This window comes from Pagrus major, chromosome 21 (assembly GCF_040436345.1).
Source record: "Pagrus major chromosome 21, Pma_NU_1.0".
Classification (NCBI taxonomy): Eukaryota; Metazoa; Chordata; class Actinopteri; order Spariformes; family Sparidae; genus Pagrus; species Pagrus major.
The window spans coordinates 17,971,967-17,984,345 of record NC_133235.1 but is presented as its reverse complement, the minus strand read 5'-3'; the positions used below and the strand labels follow the sequence as shown (position 1 = coordinate 17,984,345).

General features: G+C 38.5%; 1 protein-coding gene and 1 long non-coding RNA gene across 4 annotated transcripts; both read left to right on the top strand.

Moving 5' to 3' along the window:
* The first annotated feature begins 2,840 nt into the window (after positions 1–2,840).
* LOC141016219 (uncharacterized) lies at positions 2,841–3,485 on the top strand. Its single transcript, XR_012180590.1, has 3 exons — positions 2,841–2,971; positions 3,056–3,148; positions 3,267–3,485. It is a non-coding gene; the product is annotated as an uncharacterized lncRNA (long non-coding RNA).
* A 907-nt stretch (positions 3,486–4,392) lies between these two features.
* Positions 4,393–11,609, top strand: ackr4a (atypical chemokine receptor 4a). Of its 3 annotated transcripts, none has more exons than XM_073491769.1 (2): positions 4,393–4,453; positions 8,419–11,609. In XM_073491769.1, the coding sequence occupies exon 2, from the start codon at positions 8,428–8,430 to the stop codon at positions 9,538–9,540; it is 1,113 nt and encodes a 370-aa protein (XP_073347870.1). In that variant the 5' UTR covers positions 4,393–4,453; positions 8,419–8,427; the 3' UTR covers positions 9,541–11,609. The 3 variants fall into 3 exon arrangements, with proteins under 3 accessions (XP_073347870.1, XP_073347869.1, XP_073347868.1); XM_073491768.1 differs by lacking the exon at positions 4,393–4,453 and adding an exon at positions 5,663–5,733; XM_073491767.1 differs by lacking the exon at positions 4,393–4,453 and adding an exon at positions 7,773–7,828.
* The last annotated feature ends 770 nt before the right edge of the window (positions 11,610–12,379 follow it).

Genomic DNA, 12,379 nt, shown 5'->3' with positions numbered 1-12,379 from the left:
CTGTGTGTGTGTCAGACTCTTTAATTCATCAGCCATGGAGAAAGGTGTGCTGCTGGTCCTGTTGTGTCTGTCTTTCCTGCTCATCACAGCCTTCACTGCTACTGATGCAGCCGCTCTGTTGGAAGATAATCAAAAACAACCTGGACGACTGCGTCCTTATCTGGTAAGAAGACCCACTGCTGGTCTCTGACTGAAGAAGGTGGTTTTCTGTGGATTTAATGCTTTATTTGTTCACTTTGTATTGTAGGGAGGATGGATGGGCTGTTGGAAAAGACCAGGGGGATGCCGCTTTTTTGGCAAACGGTAAGGTTGTTGCTTTACTTTGAGTGAAATGGTGATATCTTAAAAGGTTGATGACAGTTGGTTTATGAGTTAGTTGTTTAAATTAAAGTATCTCTCTCTCTCTCTCTCTGTCTCTAACCCTTTAGCCCAAGCCCAAGCCCATCCCCTCAGTTCAGTTTAAAGCCTAAGGAAAAGAAGAGCCCCTTACAGTAACACGATGGGAACTGCCTCCTTCACTGCTGCATCTGAAAAACAAGCTTTTCCACAGCCGCCATGCTACGTAAAGGAGTGGAGATGAATATACTGTATGCTCAAGTGCTTATGTAATGTGCAGTCATTTTAATATTTTACTAAATAAAAGATTTCTAATCAGATATTGTGTATGGTTTTCTGCTTGGCACACAAACAGAATCTCTGACAGCAGACGTCTCATCCCTCAGGTTATTTCCTCGGCCTCGAACTGCAAATGTGTTGGATGTCATCAAAGTTTCTGATTCAGGTTAAACAATATGTTTCTGTACTTTACCACCACACTGGTCTTTAAAGGGGTACTATGTAGAAGGAAATTCAAACTCAAAATTTTAATACTTACAACATTAATATTAATAAATTAATTAATCTTTACACACTCAGCTGTGTAGCAGGAGGTGTTGCTCTTTGCTCTTTCTCCAGGAGTTTGTCTGTTGCTTCCAGAGTGATTCATTTATTTCCGCTCTATTTCTCATTAAATGTCTGTTCCTAAATAATTTATCAATGAAGGAAACAGGACAGAAGAATTAAAGACCTCTGCAAACATGTTGTGTCGTGTCTGCTGTAGTTTAATGTACTCTATTTATTTAATTGCTGCATAACGTGACCACTAGATGGAGTCAGACAGCCTTTATGTTTCACAGCAGCAGTTTACTGTGTGTACTGGAGATTGGTCAGCAGTGGGTGGATACTGACCTGTGTATTTCACAACTGTATTAAACTCTTGGTCATGGACAGACTCGTACTGCTGTCCTGTTGTGTCTGATGCAGCCGCTCTTGTGGCAAAGGATCAACAATAACTCTCAATCTAATAAGATCATTGACAAGCCTGTTTATTGATGATGGAGCTCCTGTAGTGTAGATTCAAACTGTGTGTTTATGATTGTTCATTATTTGCACTGGTGGTCTGGGGTCACTGTATAGATTAATACAAGTGATTTTGAACAAAAGGTGGTTTGCTGTTCATAACAATGGCTAATTTCTCCTGATGTCATTGTAAGTGAGGGAATACAGTAAGTGTGCACTCCAGACAGTGGTGCCCCTGAGGGGTGGCCAGGGGGGACCACTGCCACCCTGATACAACCACATCCAGGGTGCCCTCCTCAGGGAAACGGCCATATTTGTTGAAAAAGCAAGCAGGTCAAAACGACCCATAGTTATGCTTCCTGTTAGGCAGCGCCCTCTAGTGGCTTTATTAGGTATTACAGCTGTAGAAGTATAAAGAACCACAAGTCCAGGTAGGGAGGGAGGAGAGTTATAACAAGGAGAGGACTTTCATTCAGAAGACTGCTGATCGTGGCCAGTGTGAAGGAATCAATTTTTAACTTGAAACAAAAACTTAATTTTCAAAAACATCACGCTAACAGCCAAAATACCCACACATTTTAAACAGTAGATGTTCATGTTTGGTGAAACAGTAGAAGAAGATGTTGTTTTTTTGTTTGAAATATTTGATCAACTGCCATGAGAGAGACGTTGAAGGAGTAGAAGTAAACAACCTGGGTTCCAGTTTAATTGTTTATGACTTTTGGGTACTTTATACAACATTAAAAAGCAGTAATGAGCACACACATCAGTGGTGGACAATCAAAGGTGAAATGGTTCATTGTTGAGGAGTCTGAACTTAAATATTGTAACATGTTAAAAAAATGTATTTTTAGATTTTCACATTGAAGGCTGAATACAAAAAAAGTTGTTTGTGATTTTAGTAACGGTTTATAATTTGCCAATTAATGCAAATTGTTGTAATCAAAGTATTCTAGTCAAAAGTTAAGTTGAATTTCTGTGCGGTACCTACTTTCTGAGTTTGATATTTCCCAAGTTATGCTTGAGATTCAATGTAATTAAGGCAATATACTGTTTCAACTTCTATAAAACAACCCAAACAAAAAATATTATTAATAATTTTATTTTATATAGCACCATTAAAAACAGAAAAACAGAGTTTACAAAGTGCTTTGACAGACACTCAGGAAGACATTATAGTGTAAACGCCCAACTGTTGAGCCAAACCAGATTAAGGAGAAGTTAAAACAAGAAGGCAAAAACACTAAATGCAAACCACAAAGTGTCAATGAGAATAAATACAAGTTAAAGGAATAAAAATGATTTTAAAGAGGTCAAAATCACATTAAAGCAATACAAATAAAAAACAAGAAAATAAAAGCCTTATGTTTCTGTTTAGGTGTGGCTCATTAAACTTTTCCCTGACGTCTCTCTGATGATGTAAAGAGTTGGTATGCTGTTGCTTCCTCTTTTGTGGTTGGCTGGCACTCAGTATATTAAGACCTGTGTGTGTGTCAGACTCTTTAATTCATCAGCCATGGAGAAAGGTGTGCTGCTGGTCCTGTTGTGTCTGTCTTTCCTGCTCATCACAGCCTTCACTGCTACTGATGCAGCCGCTCTGGTGGAAGATAATCAAAAACTGCCTCTTGATCTGGTAAGAAGACCCACTGCTGGTCTCTGACTGAAGAAGGTGGTTTTCTGTGGATTTAATGCTTTATTTGTTCACTTTGTATTGTAGGAACCACGCCCGGCAGCAACACAGAAGCCCAGATTTTGGCTGGGCTGTTTGAAAAGACCACGTTCATGCAACATTTTCGGCAGAGTAGATCAGGTTGGTGCGGTAGTTTGAGTGAAATTCAATTCTCAGTGTGCTCATCACTTGATGACAGCTGTATGAGTTTGTTGTTGTTTAAATTAAAGTATGTCTCTCTCTGTCTTCAACCCTTTAGACCACTGACCGACCGGGGCATAAGGAAATAAAGAGCATCTTGCAGTAATATGATGGGAACAGACACTTTCACGGCTGCATTCAAACGACACAAGTTCAAAACAAGCTTTCCAGGTCCGCCATGCTACATGGAGGAGTGGAGATGAATACGCTGTATGCTCAAGTGCTTATGTAATGTGCAATAATTTGATTATTAACTAAATAAAAGATTTTCAAATCATATATTGTGTATGGTTTTCTGCTTGGCACACAAACAGATGGATGTTATCAAATATTCTGTTTCAGGTTTAACAATATGTTTCTGCCATCACACTGGTCTTTAGAGGGGAACTGTGTAGTTCACTCAGCAAAAAAAGTCTCTCCAGAATTGTTTTTGTTTTTGTTTTTTTTTACATTTTCACAGATGGAAAAAAAAATAGGGAACTTAGAAAGATTATCCTCTCAAAACTTTCTTTTGTTCTCTCTTCATTTGATCGCAAGTCATAAACACAGGAGAGAAAATAATGTAGATCAGACTTAGAAAATGGATCACCAGAAAAATAAAATTCTCACCTGCCCCTCAGGGCTTCTGTACTTTTCTCTACGCTGACTTGAGTATGTGGTTCCCTCTGTCAATCAGGGCTGTTACTGGGTGGTGCAGCTCCACCTTTGGCCTCTGGGGGACCCAGAACAGAAGGAAACATTCAAAAAACACTTGAGTTGCAGTGCAGTTATTAATAAGGGTGTGGATGTAAAAATAAACACAGGACAAGACACCACAGGTCCTTGCTTTAAGTGCCTCCAAAATACATATGATATTGCATTATTGAGATACAATGGGGTTTTTTTTTTTGCATTTCACAGAAATGCAAGCTTACATAAACAGTCAACTTTATATGGGCATATGTGTAAGACTAATTGTTGTGTTGATCCTCTGCTATTGAAATGCTTTCAACATATCTGATTTTGTGTCAGTGTAAACATGTTCCTGCATGTTTAAAAAGACAAAAAATCGTTTCCTCAATAAACACCTCAAGCAGAGGGTTTGCCTGTGATTTGGTTTCTGTCTCATGTCACTTGACTTCTTTCACGGACTCTCTGAGTCATCATTCTCAGAAGTGTGTTCACAGCGTGTGGAGCCACAAGACTGGATTTTAAACTGGACTGATTCCAGACTCTCTGGTCAGAGGAACAAAGCAGGGACTGAAGGTAAGACAGATTTCTGTACTGATTTAAAAGCTATTTGACCCCAGTCAGAATGACTTTCATACTGAGCTGTAAATGCTTTATGTAGCTTATCTTTAGCTGGTGCATAAGATTCAGGATGGCAGCTCTATCTGTTTTTTTTTTGTTGAATAAAAAATAAATCAATTAATTAAAAAAATAAAAAAATCCAGATGAAAAAGGGCTGACAAGGGTTCAGTGTTTCCCCTTTATCTTATGTGGGGTTGATTCTTTTCTCTTTCTGTCCTGTCCTGCCATCACAGCTCTGATGAGAGAAGATATTACCATCCTTTTAAAGCAATACACTTAAGTAGCAGCGGTGCAGCAAAAGGTAAAACAAAAATTATCATTTAAAAAAAAGGAAAATAGGAAATAAAAGTAAAAATAGATCAAAGTATTTCATTGGTGATGTCATTTTCTAATAATACACAGAGATCTTTGGAAGTTTTGGACTTCATCAATTTCAGGGACTTAATATAAAGTGGGATTTCATGATAAGAAGATGGCCGGGGTTTTATACATTTAGCTTTATGAATAAAAAAAGTAGCTAAGATTCTCAAAACATTGACCAAGAGGTCTAGTTTTTTAGCTAAATTAAAAATTTAAAAGCATCATGTAGTTTTGGAGAAAAAATGTAAATATTACAATCTTAACAAGGTAATAATAGAAACAGATTTTTTTTTTTTTCCGTTGCTGAATAAACAAGCTGTTCTCAGAGGAAAATAAGGTCCCCAGAACACAACGTTTGAAGCTAGATAGGTGGCAGGGTCCGCCACAGTATGAAACTGTGTTGTCCTTTAAGGTCAGTTTGTTTATTCAGTTTATTCAGTCATGAACACAAAGAGAGATTGTTTAGGTATAGAATAATCAGTTAATGAAGATATTTCTCTTTTTATTAAAAATTCTTCCCCAAAACTACATAGTGCACCTTTAATAAGACGCCATGAACAATACTATTATGATCTAAAACAGGCTCTGTTGTAATGTTGTTACCCAGCTAACTTTCTCCAGTATAGCTGGGTATGGGGGCATGAAAAAATAGCTGCTCTGCTGTTTCAACATCACTTTTACAGAAGACACATTCACTGCTTTCAAAGCCAAATCTTATCTGTAGTGAAGTAGAAGATCTGTCTATAAGTCCCCGCCCACGTGTGCTGCGCGTCCTGGGCGTGGAATCAAACGAACCCGCCGAAAAACATTTTAAAAAAACAGAAACTTTGGAGCCTCCATGAGCCACTCCGGGACAGACTGATGAATAAAACATCGTGAGTATCTATCAGACATCACGCAGCAACATTATTATTATTATTGTTATTATCTGTATCTGTCTTTGTTGTAACACTTCAGCTGCAGCCCGGTTCGTGCAGGGTGGGTTCAAGGGAGGAAGATGTGATGCGTTTGTTGCATTTTTACAGGGTACAGTCTGTGCCGCTGATTTACTTCAACATTACCGTATTAACGTTACTTAATGCTGGTAGTGTCCATAACATTTCCTCTGTGGTGGGATGTGACTATTTACTGAAGCAGCCTTCTGTAAAGTCACTTAACCCTCATACAACTGATAAAAAAAACACATTTAGTACAACAACAAAAAAATGTCCCATGTCAGAAACTGCCATAAAAATACTATATATTAATATTATTTACAACTTTCACTGGGTTACATTTTTCAACCAACATCAGTCCTGATAATAACTACCAAATATTCATTCATTTTCAGGATTTTAACCCTTTGAATACCAGTTTGTTAACATGATGCCACTGGGTTTTTTTTATTGAAAAAATAAAGAAAATACACAAAAAATGTTATTTTCACTTTTTATGGCAGTTTTTGACATTGAGCATTTATTTGTGCTAAATGTGGTCTTTATCTACAGTAGAGTATTAGGGCCAGGGGTGAGGAAAATAAAAAAGAGGAGGAAGTTGGGTTTTTTTTGTCATTATGGACAAGTTGAAATGTCGAGAATAAACTTGACATTTCGAGATTGAAGTCGACCTTGTGAGACTACAGGGTATGTGACTGCCTCAACAAAAAGCCTTGTGTAGATGAAGTGGTGAAACTATACTTCAGAATCAGCTTTAGTAACAAAGAATATATTTCTGTGTTAGCTCATAAACACAGTGTGTAAGTATTAGGACTTTGAAGAGATTGTTACACAACACACAGAACGTTACGCTCCAAAGATGTAGCAATGGCAGAGACTGTAGGCTCGGACAGCTCACAGTTGCTCCACTAACTGGATTTGATGGACCAGAAGAGCTGACTGCTGAGGAGTACAAACACAAAACAAAAGCATAATACAGTAATAAACAACCAGAATAGATTCCCAGCACAAGCCAATTTATTTAAAGAAAGGCAAAACATTACTCAAAATGTTCCTAGTTTACATACAAGCTTTGCTTTATCAGTCAGCAATAACAGTTTAAGTTTAAACATAGACGGATGATTAACAAAGTGTTTTGGCAAATATTTCTTTCTGTTATCAACAATATTTGTGTTTTTACACTCAAACAAAACATGATATTCATTCCCCAGGCAGCTATCATCACATAAAGTACAAAATGGCCTATGGGGCAAAATAGAGCTAAATTGCCCTATTTGGTGAAAATTAGTAAAAATTACAAAAACTCATCCAGGACCACAAAATGAAAGCCTGATAACATGGGATGCAGGGTTTTATGCTGTACTGACAGTGGGTTGGCTGTCTGCCTCTAATATACACAGTGTGTTATAGACATTTTTAAGAGCTGAGGTTGAAATTAAAAGAAAAAAATGTATGCAATATGCAGTAATACAGCCAAAATGATCCCAAAAAATGAAAGTAAAAAAACATAAAATGTATCCACAGTTGCGTGAGGGTTAAAGGTGCAATATGTAAGAATTGGCGTCTTGTTGAATTCACACAGAGGGCAGCAGTAATTCAGTAAATGTACTTAGTTCCAGCACTGGTGGTCAAACAGGGATGTGGTACTCTCAGTCATGTAAAAAGTATGAGAAGTACTTTAATAATCAGTCACTCAAAACTCTTCATCTCGAGCATGTTAATTCAGAAACAGGAGAAATCTCAGACGGGGGATCTCCAGGGAAATTTGATAGCTTATCCAACCTACACTTATGTAAACTTTGTACAGTATCTTCCTCTGTCCTTTGAACTCCTTTGAAGGGAGGCGGAAACCCACATTATTTATCTTAGTGATGGTAAAACAGGAAGGTTCAATTCCGGTCAGGACACGATATCCAAAAGTCAACAAGTAGAGTATGTTGACATCGATGTTATCAGGGCACAAGAATAAATACAATCACAAAATCATTTACGGACTTCAGTGTTCCTTCTTCAGATGTTTCTCCCCAAACTTGAGGTTTGTTTCATTTCCATTTTCCTGTTCTGGGGCCAATTCTAGCTCCAGTCCAGCTGTAAAACAAAGAAAGCTTTATTGTTATGAGAATATTAAGTTCAGACACCGGCTTATATGGAAGCTCATTTCTGCCGGTTAAATAAAACAATTAAGTTGAAAACTAAGCTTGATGAAAAAATGTTTGGTTACCATGGTTAAGTCATAAATATGAGATAAAAGTTATAGTTATGTGATAAAAGTCAGAATTATGGATAAGAAAGTAAAAGTTATAAAAATATGATTGAAAAAGTCATATTTATGATTAAAAAAAGTTACAATTATGAGATAAAAAACATTATGGGACAAAAACTCAGATTTATAAGATAAGAAGTCAACATTCTGACATAGAGTTGAAATTATGAGATAAAACTCATAATCCTGAGTCAACATTTATCTCATTATTTTGACTTTTTATCTCTTAATTATGAATATACATTTTTTTTATCAGGGCAAATTTTTCATTTTATTTGAATTTTTTTCTTTAACTGGTGGGAATGGACTCCAGCTGCTTGTGGCTTTAGGTAAAGTGGTAATTCAAAATGTCGTCCTCACAGCTTCATCTGATGATCATGGACGTCTCAGAGGAGGACTACAACTACCATGAAAACATCAGCGGCAACTTCAGCTACGATGACTACCCGACCCTCTGTGAGAAAGGTGACGTCCGTTCCTTCGCAGGGGTCTTCCTCCCCGTCATGTACACTGTGTGTCTGGTGGTGGGCCTGGCAGGAAACGCCTCCGTCGTGGCCGTCTACGCCTACCACAAACGCCTCAAGACCATGATGGACATCTTCCTGACCCACCTGGCTGTGGCCGACCTGCTGCTGCTCTTCACGCTGCCTTTCTGGGCTGCGGATGCGGCGAGGGGCTGGGAGCTGGGGGAGGTCGTCTGTAAGATCGTGTCGGTCTGCTACACGGTCAACTTCACCTGCTGCATGCTGCTGCTTGCCTGCATCAGCCTGGATCGGTACTTAGCGTTAGCCAGGGCGCAGGGTAGAGACCAAAGAGGGTGGCTGCAGAGGATGTTCTGCAGGAGACACTGCTGGAGGATGTGTTTAGTTGTTTGGGCGACAGCTTTCATCCTCGGTCTTCCTGATTTGATTCTCTCAGAGGTGAGATGGGCATCTAATAGGAACATCTGTCTGGCTATCTACCCTTCGTCGATGGCTAGAGGGGGGAAAGCTGCCCTGGAGATGGCAGAGGTGCTGCTGGGCTTCCTGCTTCCTCTCCTGGTCATGGTGATCTGCTATTGGAACGTAGGCCGAGCACTAAAGGACCTCCCTATTGAGATTAGAAGCAAGAAGTGTAAAGCTGTCCAAGTTCTCCTGATAGTGGTGGGGGTGTTTGTGGTCACTCAGCTGCCTTATAACGTGCTGAAGGTGTACAGAGCAATGGACTCAGTCTACGCCTTGGTGACCCACTGCGGGACGAGTAAAGTGTTGGATCAGGCGGCTCAGGTGACGGAGAGCTTGGCCCTCACTCACTGCTGCCTCAACCCCATCCTCTACGCCTTCGTGGGGTCCTCCTTCAGGCAGCACATGATGAAAGTGGCCAAGAGGTTTGGAGAGAAGAGAAGGAGGAGGAAGAGGACAGAGAATCCTGCAGAGGAGGAAGGGATAGACATGTCCTTTAACTCCCACAGTGCATCCCAAGAGACAAACACATTCTCAATATGAGACAGTGAAAACTGTGTCTCAGAATCAGTTATTTAGTTTAGATGTGTGGATGCAAGAACTTTGGGATGCTTGTTTTTTAGGAAACAGCAGCAGTAGGCGCAATGTGTGGAAATCATTAACTGGTACAAAAATTCCATTTTAACTAAAACATTTCAAACAGGTGGTTGTTATTGTGAGGTCTTGTTTTTGTTAAAGCAGCTACAAGGAAAGAAAGTATCACTGTTCTTTACCAACAGACGACAGAACAGCTTCTTTCCTCAGACTGTGAGACTCCTCAGTTCATCCTCAGCACTCTGCCATGAAAATAACATTTATTCTAAGAATGATCCGACCCAGATTGTTAGTTTATATTAGTGGACTCCATCTCTTACATTGAGAATGTGCATGAAGTCACATCCTTTGGACTGTCGGGAAAAATCCGACAAAGAAATCCACAGTCCAGCAGCATTAAACAACTTAAACAAATCGTCCAAAGTCTTGTATAGGCAACCGAGACAGACAGGACGGTCTCATTTTTCACGTAACATCACATATGGCCAATAAAAAAGTGATTAATACATGTAAATTGTGATAAATGTACCTGTTTTTATGTCTCTTCCAATGACACTTCCAAGCAGCAAAGAAAAATATTCACTCTGTCAAGTTGGATTTGTTTAGTCAGTTTTTAAACCTTGGTCCACAAAGTTACATTTCATCCTGAGAGAGAAAAGGATGTCTGGACCAGATTTCATGGCAATCTGTCCAATGCTTGTTTAAATATTTCAGTTTGGATCAAAGTGGTGGACTGACAGACCGATGCTGCTGCAGCTGTCGCTAAAAGAGAATTTGGCTTTTATGTTTTGTCAGGTTTGGACCTGACGATATTTTATGTTTTGACTGTTTTTTTATAGTAGGCATGATAGTGACTTTCAATGCTTTATAACATTTATTAAACATTTGTAAACTTTATAAACGTCAGTTGCAACTTTATAATCGCCATTCAAATAATATTTTTGGATAAACTGCACAGTATTTATTAATCATTCACAAAGTATTATAAACATCATCTGCAACTTCACTATAAACAATTGCTTCAAAACAACGGTTTATAAAACATCTCATTGTTTGTTAAAGTGTAACTCGCCAAAATGCAATCTAGGCTTTTTTTTGTGAATGTACCTGAGTCAAACCTTCGTGTAAAAGCATTATGACGACGAAAAAGCCACTTTTAAGATTTACCGCAGTTTCGTGTTCAGGTCAAAATCACTTTCAATTGCGTGCTAGGGGCAGCTGTATGGTAGCATCCCCGACGTAACATGGAGCTTTCTCCTCCATGTTACGAGACCCTGGTGATACTACCAGCAAAGTTTCATGTTGTGTCGAGTCTTCTTTGTGTTTTAAAAATAGTGATTTTGAAAACGAAACTACGGTAAATCTTAAAAGTGGCTTTTTCGTCGTAATTATGCTTTTACACGAAGGTTTGACTCGGGTACATTCACAAAAAAAGTCTAGGTTGCATTTTGGTGAGAGTTACACTTTAAGGTCAAATAACTAAAGTTTAATGAAGCATTTATTAATGATGGTTGTTATAAAGTGTTACCAGAATCAAAAACTTTCTTTGCAGAACACCTGACAAGCTTAATTTGGTTTTGTTTATCCAGATCAATGAGGTAACAGATGTTCTTCCAGGATTTCACAAGAGACATTCAAAACATTTCCAGCTGTCCACAAAGAACAAAGTACAGCTAAGACTCAAGCTGATACTTGATACCCGTCATGACGCATTATACAGTGAAATAGAAGAAGAAAAACAAGATCTATTTGTGAAACTATGTATGACCTAGAACTTTGTAACTGCTTGTTTGAAATGATGCTTGTTTAAATTGTAATCAACTGAAGTAAATACTCCTGATCCACTTGATGCTACACATCTGCTATAAAACCGGATGTACTACACATGCCTGCACCACTTGAAGAAGCAGATCTTTAATATTATTCCACTTGATCTGTGTATTTTCTGATCATGCATTTCATTCCTCAGCTCATGACAACTTTTATTTCCTGATAATTAAAAGACAACACAGATTCAAGCATCTACCAGGGAGCTTTTTTTACACTGGTGGTGTTTCTTGCAGATTCTTGTGCCAGATCTACATCCAGTGTGATTTAATGAAGGAAACCAGAGCTTTGTTGTTTCCTGAATTCCTCCAAACATCTGAGATGAATTAACTGCACACGTACTTTACAGTTTATCTGTGATCACACAGAGAAGTCAGTGCAACAGACTGGAAAACAACTCAAGTAGCCTTTTTACAAAGTGATAAGGAAGGCTTTCTTTTAACACTTTTCCCAAACAAGATTAGTGAGAACATATTCTGTGTATATCACGTGTAGCTGCACAGAGAGGGAGGGTTGCACATATTCAAACATTTAGTCATACACTTGTGGAAAGTCCAGCATCAGGACACTGTACATATTAAGATAAGTCAGTGTTAGTGCTAATCTTGCCGACCTTTGCAGACTTGCAAGACAAGACACTGCCTTATTTAAAAGGAATATTTTGTATAGCAACTTTCGATAACAGGGCGATTCATATTGATTTACATAAGACAGAAAAGCATTAAGAAGAGATATTTAAAGAGTGTATGAAGACAATTTTATCTTTATTTAACTTGATAACACAGCCAATAGATGACTTTCTAAATACACCTGCTAAATGCTTGTATGGGGACCAGTCAACCCGTGATATTGGTACATAAATGTGTGTTTTGGTAGCGTATTTAAGGTAAGATATTTTGTTGTTTTCCATTATCTAGTGGGAGCATGTAGATGTTGAAAAGCAGAGGCCCAAGAATAGAGC